This window comes from Arachis ipaensis, chromosome B07 (assembly GCF_000816755.2).
Source record: "Arachis ipaensis cultivar K30076 chromosome B07, Araip1.1, whole genome shotgun sequence".
NCBI lineage: Eukaryota > Viridiplantae > Streptophyta > Magnoliopsida > Fabales > Fabaceae > Arachis > Arachis ipaensis.
The window spans coordinates 113345069-113354657 of NC_029791.2; the positions used below are offsets into that span (position 1 = coordinate 113345069).

At 33.0% G+C, this 9589-nt stretch overlaps 1 protein-coding gene across 3 annotated transcripts; it reads right to left on the minus strand.

Moving 5' to 3' along the window:
- LOC107605885 (protein ABIL2) lies at positions 1-3676 on the minus strand. 3 transcript variants are annotated; one of them, XM_016307823.2, is made up of 11 exons: positions 3358-3676; positions 2845-2897; positions 2581-2712; positions 2342-2424; positions 2091-2241; positions 1150-1249; positions 912-1004; positions 780-822; positions 606-688; positions 303-448; positions 1-174 (listed from the first exon to the last, which is right to left on the minus strand). In XM_016307823.2, exons 3-11 carry the CDS (start codon positions 2683-2685, stop codon positions 4-6), a joined length of 975 nt encoding a protein of 324 aa, XP_016163309.1. In that variant the 5' UTR covers positions 2686-2712; positions 2845-2897; positions 3358-3676; the 3' UTR covers positions 1-3. The 3 variants fall into 3 exon arrangements, with proteins under 3 accessions (XP_016163309.1, XP_016163307.1, XP_016163308.1); XM_016307821.2 differs by having other exon boundaries at positions 606-691; positions 3358-3669; XM_016307822.2 differs by lacking the exon at positions 2845-2897 and having other exon boundaries at positions 606-691; positions 3358-3670.

Here is a 9589-nt window from a genome sequence, read left to right on the forward strand (position 1 = left end):
GCATCAATACTCATCTAAGTATGTATATAGCATGTCATCCTTCTTAGACTTGCGCCTGCTTAACAACGCCTTCAGAAGACGTTTACTTTTACTGGGGTATTGTTCGACTTCTTTGCCATTGTCTCTTTCGGCCGGCAATCGCATTGAAGCTGATTTCCGTGGCTCAGACGGGTACTGGTAGAAACATAAATGGAGATGTGGTTGAAGAAACTATAGAATTTGTTCATATTGTACCGAGCAAACAACTAGCATTTATGTCATTAATTTAATTGAAATTTGTAAAGAAACAATGTTAAACTTACCCTTTGTCTTGCATTGGAAGGATTGGGTGTGGTTGGTCTAGCAGGGTTTGGAGTAGTTGGTCTACTGCTCTTTGGTGTTGTAGGCCTACTTGACCGCGACCCGGTGCGTAAAAGTGGGAATCTATGCGGTGAAACAGAACGCTTATCTACATTACACGTAAAACAACTATGAATTCGGGTAACTACGAAACCTAACCTATATCTTCGCCATTGTTTGGACATGAAAAAGAAATAACAATTTGAAAGACAAAAATAACATGAACTCTAGTATATTTATATTATAAGATCTGTGTGTATACCAACCTAAAACTTTTCTTGGCATGGTTGAGGTGAATGAAAAACCTCCAGGTCTCTCAGTTTGGACAGAAGGTGATGGTGAACGCCCTCTACTGCGTCAAAATGAAGAATTATGTCAAGATACTTATCCGAGTAAAAGGCCAATTTAATGTGACAACAGCATGCAGAATTTGTAGTTACCTTGCTGTAGATGTTGGTGTTTCTCTAATTGTAGCTCGAACAGCTTTTGGGACACAAATAGAGTGAAAGGAATATAAGTTTATATTTTTAAGGTTAGCCCGAAGATGATTGATATTGGAAAGCAGAAGGTACCACTCTTGAAGTGAAGCCAGTCATCTTCGTCATCTAGGTTGCACCCAACATAGGACGATTTTGTCTGGTTCGCGCCATGCATGGTCTCCCCAGCTGAACTTACAAATTAAAGGAATGTGAGAATTTAAAATCACAGGCTTACTTCCTAATAAGTGATAGAAAGAAAGTATAATGGAAGTGGAGAAAGTAACAAGTTAAGTAAGATGACAGTTTTAAGAAGAATGCAGTATATACTTGCCTGGTAGAATATACCGCTTGTGATATTTTGGAGTACTGATCACCAGCGACTGTTGGGTACGCCCCTCGTGATCCATATAATCTTGGCACGTCCTCATTCTCTAATGTACCATGTTATGCACCAAGAAGAAAATGTTAACCGTCTTCACAAAATTTCACAATAATCAATTTCAATGATATCAAGACAGAGCTCCTCAAAAACAACTTTATATGAAAAATTATGCAAATAACAACATACTGGCGAAGCAAGCTTCTAACTCGAAAGTCATTTGTAATAGACAGATAATTATCAGCCATGCAAAGATTCCCTATGAGCACCACTATCAGATTTTAGCCATTGATCACAATAACTGAATATAGCTCCACTGATTTTTATACTGCTACCATTATCTGATGCGATAAACATACATGACTCTCTAAAAGTGATACAATAAACAAAACCAAGTCTTATCCTGCTAGATACTAGACTAGAATAATGGATATGACATTATCCGGATATAAATGCTTAATGCTAATAAGATACTATACTGCTAAACATCTGAAATTCTCATAAGATTAACATCTAAATGCAAACTTCTATCTACATGTATCGATACAAACACTTAAATCAATAATGAATGATGTCAATTTAGAGTATCCAGAAGCATTAAAAGAGGACCCAACATGAATTTCTAAGTTTTTTCACTTCCTAGTAACCATACATTTTATGACTCATCCTGGATCCTATAAATAAAGGAGAAAAGAATATATGAAATGATTCTAACTATGCCTAAAAAGTAAAAACATATTTATTCTCAGCACCTCAAAGCAACAAACCCATGTTGATGCCTCCAATAATCTAAGATAAAGATAAATGAATTTTCCACTGTCACAGCAATTAGTTTGAGCTTTCCTTTAATGGACTAACTTTATCTGAAGCAAAGTGGAGATCACTAAGTATACCTGCTCAATACAAGATACACGTAGCTCTGCTCCGGAAACTTCAACAACCTTCTCTTCCAACAAGTCATTCACTTTATATGTCACAGAACCTAAATGATCCACAGTATTCACAAGAGCTTTAATCGCATAATCCTTTAATGTCTCTACCACTCTGCGACCACAACACGAAAAGAGAAAACAAAATAAAGATGGGAATAAGGGATATAATACTACCATCATGCATATATAACAGCACGCAGCAAGTAACTCACATTTGTTTTTGGTCATCATTGGTGTATGAAAGTTCAAAATACTCGGCAGCTGAGTATAACTGTGATCTGAGATTTTTCAAATCCTAGGAACAGTGATGAAAATATGAGAAATAGTTAGCAAACAAAATCATATAATAAAAGCAAGAGATACATTATGCAAACAGGCACTAGCCATGACGGAGGTATGGTCGAGGAACAAACTTCGCCACATAAAAGGGCATTACACATGACCAAAGTACCTTGAGACTATCATCAAAGATCAAGCTCTGCTGCATAAAAATCTCATCATCAGTTGAAGCTTCTTGAGACACAGGCTGTACTGCAGAAGTGGTGATCTTCCCCATGAATGAAAATAATAGAAGCAAGAACACCTTATCCATAAGAAAGAAAATGAATAACAGTTAATTCGAATTCATGGTGGCAGAGTGATGAGGATTAAAGAAAAAATGAAAATAAAGCACTGCCAAAAGAAAAAAAAGAATATCAAAACCAAGATTGGTAACCTTTTAGAAGAAGATTGTTGAGAAAACTTCAAGCCCTTGATAGATAACATACACTGACAAAAAAATAAAAAAAAAAGACAGTAATTAGAAGAGGGATAAAGTAGGAGACAAACTCATCCCTAACAACTAATAAGATACCTAAAGCTGATTATCTAACATAATGGCTGTCTGGAAAAAAGTATATACCATAATTCAAAAACAGAGCTTTAACAACAAAATCAGTAGCATATAACATAACACTATACACTATGAGAGACAATTCCAATTTCCACACTATACAAGACAACAAATTGAACTGAACAGCACAAAATTCCATCACTTTGTCTGAATCTTCACATATACTCAATTTCCACATCAAAATTCAAATTGACACTCAAAAAGCAAAGCCCACCCAAATACTTAAAAACATCAAAAGTTCAAAATTTTAACCTCATCAAGCCCACAAGTTGCTAACTTTAAGCAGAAAAATAACAAATTGAGTAAATGGTATTAAAGGAAAATGCAGAAACAAACCTGGTAACAGCTCTTTTTTCTTCAGTTTGCAGTGGTTAGAGTGTGAAACCCACATCCCATTTGAAACGAAAATGTGAAACAAAAAACAAAGACACACACTTACCAACTAAAAACCAAAACGGTTTGGTGTTTGAGTTATTGACCAAAACGCAGCAGTGTAAAAGGGACAGCTCAAAAATTTTCCAACTTAAACAGTTAGTGGGTGGAAGGAGAAGAAAGCACTCGGAATATTGGCAGCGGAATCCGGAATAATTTCTTCTCTTTTATTTTCTTTTTCATTCTGTTTAAAATTTAAATGAATTATCATCATTTTAACAAACAAACAAAACAGAGTATAAATCCCACCTTCTAAAATTAAAGTTTATAAAATTATTTATTAGAATATTTATCTATTGTATCAACCATTTTCTATTCATTTGTATATAAATTTTTAAGTGTGTAATATTATTTAGATTTAAAATCTAACTGAAATCAGGTGTCTTAATTTTATATCAACTCTATATATAGGATGGAATAAAATATTTGTTAGAGAAGAAAATAGTACTCCAAACAGCTGTGGGAAGTAGGAAGAAATTGGTCAGTGATGGTGGCCACTTCTCTCTCATCATGGCCCCATTTTTTTTTATTTTTTTTAATATGACTAATTTGGAATAGCATGTAAAGGAGTTATTAGTAAACCCAAGGATTTACTTTTTTTTTTTTTTTACCTTTATGGGTTTTCTGTCTTCTTCTATTTGTCTAAACTGTATGAGATTATTACAAGATTAATTTAAATACGTGATTAAAGTATCTTAAATGTCATTTTACATTCACTAACCAGTAGTAATAGATTCATATTCTTAATCTGAAATCTAATCCTAAACATAATTACACCTTTGTTTTCAGGAATCAGATATTGAGACAGTGACATAGAAACACAAAATCGTATTTCACATATAAGATATGAATAGAAATATTGTGTTCAAAGATATTAAATTAGTATATTTTGTATTTATCTTAATACAAAAATACTAATAAAAAACATAACTTATTTTTTATTATTTTTTTTATTAATTTTTTATAATTAAATTTTTAATTATTATATTTTTTAAAAATTTTTTGAATAAAAAAATAAAATTAATTAAATTTTTATAACTTATTTTAATTTATCATCAAATAAAATACAAAAACATAAAATTTTATATTTTTATTTTAAAGATGAATTTGAGAATCCAGAAGCATAAAATAGTTAATGACATTAACACTTGAGGGGCTTCTATACTAGTTTTGATAGAAATGGGCCCCTTGCCCACAATATTTTTGTAATTCTTTTGTCCCAAAAATGATTTTGAATGAAGGCCCAAGTCTGGAAAGTTCGGATCCAACTTGGTTTTCTCATATTGTATCTCCATCATCTCTTTTCTTGTGATACTTTTTCTAGGTACTATACTACTTACTAGCTAGCTAGGTACTATACTTTTCCTCGTCTGCAATAATTACAAACCAAATTAAGAAAGAGAAAGGTTCATTTCATGTGTATGAAACTAATAAGACACATAATTAATTAAGGACAGAGAGTTAAGGCCAGAAAATTGAAAAGATAAGAATTGTTGAAACTTGAGAAACATATATAATAAAAGGGTTATGCTATGATGCTGAAACAAAATTTTTTTAGTACCTACTGAAATGAGGTGGTAAAAAGAAAATTGAATACATATTGATGTTGTTGTTGTAAGAATAGACACAAACTGTGGAGCAGCACAGTAGTGACAGGAATTGTGTTGGAAGTATTAAGCAATCGTTAATAATTTAATGAAGATAATTTTTTTGTTGGTTTTTGTTGTCATTGGACATTAGATAACTGTCATTCTCTCCTCTAGTTAGAAAATCAAAAATTTTGATTCAAATTTTTAATACACCAAGTAAATCCATCTTTCAATACTTTTCAAGCCTTGTAAAGACTCCTCCAAATAGGAGAGTTCTTGTTCTTAGGACAACTAAAACAATCATATAGAGATGATCGGTATTTGGCATCCAACAATTGAACCCATAACTTGTTTGGCTGCTGAAAAAAAGTTTAAACTAGTTTCTCAAAAAGAGCAATATTCACACAATAAGAATCTCTAATCCCCAAACCTCTATACTTTTTTTGGAGTAACCAGCACCTTCCAACTAACATGATTCAATCCTCTTCCATCAACTTGTCCTTTTCAAAGAAAATTCATCATCATAGATTCCAATTTACTAATGATTCCTTTAGGAAAAATAGAGACATGCATCTAGTATGTGGGAATAGCGGCTGCAACAAAATTAACCAAGCAGGGTCTACCAGTTCGATTTAGTAAACTCCATTTCCAGCTTGCTAGTCTACTCCGAATCTTATCCAAGACACTATTAAAAGCTGAACGGGTCACCCTAGAATGGCTAAGGGTAACTCCAAGATACTTGCCCAAGTCCTAAACAAATTTGGTAGAGGATACCACAGTGAAAACCTCTTTTCTTGTTGCAGAGACATTCTTGGAGTAAAGCGTTTTAGACTTCTCCACATTAATCTTCATCACAGATGCTTTGCAAAAAGTCTTTAAGACCAACATCATATTTTGCACTTGTCTCTTTGTAGCTTTACAGAATAGAAGCAAGTCATCTGCAAACATTAAGTGGGATATTCTTCGTCCTCCTCGAGAAATAACAACTGGATCCCACAAACCCAAATCAACCTGATGACTAATAAAGCATGTCAATCTCTCCATACACAACACAAAAAGATAGGGTGACATAGAATCTCTTTGTCTAAGACCCCAGTTAGGAGTAAAGCCATTCAGACGATTCCCATTCCAAAGAATATATAAGGAGGAAGCAGTGACACAATTCATAATCAAATTAATTGTAGGAATAGGAAAACTAAAGCTCTTAAGGATATGAGCTAAAAACCTCCAATCAACTCTGTCATAAGCTTTCTCCAGATCAATTTTAAAGGCCAGTGTGCCCTTCTTTGATTTAGTCTTCTTTATAAAGTGGAGGATTTCTTGAGCAATAATGATGTTGTCAGGAGTTCCTCGTCCCGGAATAAATCCTCCTTGAAGCGGGCCAACAATCTCTACAAGATGAGGACGGAGCCTATTAACAAGGACCTTCGTGATGATCTTGTAAACTACATTACAGAGACTAATCGGCCTAAAATTTTTCATAGATATCAACCTTTGGAGTAAGAACCAGTAAGGTCTCCATCATTCTCGGATCAAGAGTAACACCGAAAAATGCCTGCTTAACCATCTTCCAAACATCAAGACCAATGATTTCCCAATATTCTTTGAAGAAGAAAGCTTGAAACCCATCAGGACCCAGAACTTTAAAAGAGTTCATGTGAAAAACAGCTGTTTTGACTTCCTCCATAGTAACTGGTGTCGTAAGATTATTGCAAGCTTCCTCATTCAAAGAAGGAAGAGGCACATCACCAAGGCAACCCAAATCAATATCATCTAAACGATAGAATAAGCTTTTATAGAAAGACTCTGCTTCTTGACTCAAAACCTCTGGATCAGTTTCCCACACTCCATCCTTGAGAAAAAGGCCATGAATCTTATTATGCTTTCTTTGCACAAGAGTTTGAATATGAAAGAATCTTGTATTCCTATCCTCGAACCTTACCCTCTGCTCTCTGGACTTTTGGAACCATAGGAGCTCTTCTTGCACTAGAGTATTATTATAATTATTAAGCAAATGTTGCTCTTTCTGACGTAAATAAATGCTATCTACCACTTCCAAACGCTTTTGTAAATAATTAATTTGCTACTCTAATTCACATTTCTTAACAAAAATGTTACCAAATACCTTCGAATTAAACTCTAGTGAATTCTTCTGTACTTCCGAAAGCTTGCCATGAATCCCTCTATTACCAGACTACCATGACTGATTCACAATATCCCTATACCTGGGATGAGTAGCCCAAACAGCAACAAATCGGAAAGGTCGATTTTCTTTAGGCTGAGGACGATCTTTACAACACATCAGAATAGGGCAATGATCAGACTGAAGCCTATTTAAAACTTCTGCATAAGCCTCTGTAAAGATAGATAACCAACAACTATTTATATAGACTCGGTCAAGATTTTTTGCCACATCAACATAATTTTTCACCCTCCTATACCAAGAAAACTGTCTCCCAATAGTCTTCAGATCAAACAAACCACTATCCCCTAATGAAGTAGCAAACATGTCTCTTCTTTGATGAGAAAATTGACAGCCCTTAGATTCATAAGAAAATATGACTTCATTAAAATCACCAAGAACAATCCAAGGTCCTTGAAAAACTATGGATTGTGCAACAAGATAATCCCAAAGGAGAACCCTTTTATTAAATCGAGGACTACCATAAATACCACTACACCTCCAAATTAAATTATCAGATTGAACCTCAACAGTAACACCTTGATCAAAACCATCAATGAACTTATAGCAAACACCCTTCATAGATGATAGAAACCAAATACCCCCTTATGCCCCCTCTGCTTCCACTATACCAACAGAGTGATACCCCAATCTTTCCCAAAACAATTTTAAATGCTGAAAGGGGAGTGAGTTTCAACCACAATAAAAAAAATAGGTCTAAATTTTCTAACAAGTTCTTTACAATGCACCCGGGCTAACTTATTAGAAGCACCCCTAATATTCCAAACAATCAGATTTAAACTATCCATAAATAAAGGGATAGAATAAATAAAAACATAAACTCTAAATAGAATCACCAACCTTAATAGGTGGTTTGTCCTGTGGTACTAGCACACTCTAATCCTCAATAATTATCACCTTCAGACCCCCTAACGCTGCACCTGCCATACTTTCGTCTATTAAAGTTTTCTCCGTTGTGCCACCATTTTTATCAACTGGCGAGTTCTGCAGAGAGGAAGGCCGCGGACGCTTCCGTAGAGAAATTCCACGATGTGTAGGAGTTTTGTGCGATAGAGATGGCGCAATTTCATATTTTTCTCGCTTCCCCATCCTAATGCCAATTAATTTGCCTCCATCACCATGCAAATTGGGCCTTGGAACCCTTCTCGAACCATATTTGTGTTACTTTTCATCTTGGTCCTTCAAACCTAATGGCTGATCCATTGTGAATTTTTCCTTATGTAGCACTTGTTGTCAACCCTCTCCATCATCCATACATGCCTCATTAACATGACCATCAGGCATGTGAGGAGCCAATAATTCTGTAATCGCATCCTTCCCTTTAACAACTCTTAATTTTTCACCCAAATTACGAGAATTCTCACCCAAATCGCGAGCTTTCGATTCAACCTTTTTTTAAATCTCATGATTGTTGTGTGGCACTAGTGTCAGGGTTTTATTATTTTTTCCATCACCAAAAGATTTACTATTGTTTTCTTCCAATGACTCTTAATAATAAAACTAAAAGAAGAATATATATGTATATATATATGATTTAAAAACAACTATAATTCATATTAATAAATTGATTGAAGGCTAAAATTATAAATATGTTCTGAATAAAAATTGGTTATATATCTATTTTATGTTAATGTGTATTAGTCTGTTCACATAATTTAATTTGTATAGCAAAAAAAAAATGCAACTTATAAAAATTATAGGTGTACATCTATAAATGATTTTATGACAATTAAATTGATAGAAGAAGATTTTAGGTTAACTTTAATATTATTTAATAAACCCTTTGAAACAAAATTATTCTCACATAAAAATTAAAAACTCGTTTACTCATTACAATCATTACAATATTAGATTTGACATTTTGAAATATTAGGTTTTAGTAGAAATTTTTTAATTTAAAGGATTGTATATAATAAATGTTAAAGTTTTGGTATTTTTAATTAAAAAAGTTATACAAAATATCTTTATTAATATTTTACTATGTATAATATTATTTAAGGTTTAGAGTTAAGAAATTAGTGTTTATTGTTGATAGAATAGAAAGTGTGATTTATGATTTAGGATTTATGAGTTAGCATTTATGGTTAAAGATTATTTATTTGGTATTTTTTATTTAAATTTGTAGTTTAGAATTTATGATTTAAGATTTGAGCTATAATTTAGAGATTTTGGATTGGAGGTTAATGTTTAGAGTTTGTTGTCGAGAATTTAGGGTTTAGGATTTAACAGTTAGGGTTTATAATTTTTCGAACATATTTTTTTCAATTTGTTTATTATTTTTTATTAATTTTCTTTATTTTATTTTATATTTTTATATATATACTTAAATTATGTGATTTATTTT

Coding starts and splice junctions, on each gene's coding strand:
- LOC107605885 (XM_016307822.2), bottom strand. CDS start 2,685: ATGGGGAAGATCACCACTTCTGCAGTACAGCCTGTGTCTCAAGAAGCT. Junction 1,250..2,090: donor GTGTATCTTGTATTGAGCAG/GTATACTTAGTG, acceptor ATGGTACATTAG/AGAATGAGGACGTGCCAAGA. Junction 449..605: donor CATGCCAAGAAAAGTTTTAG/GTTGGTATACAC, acceptor CGTGTAATGTAG/ATAAGCGTTCTGTTTCACCG.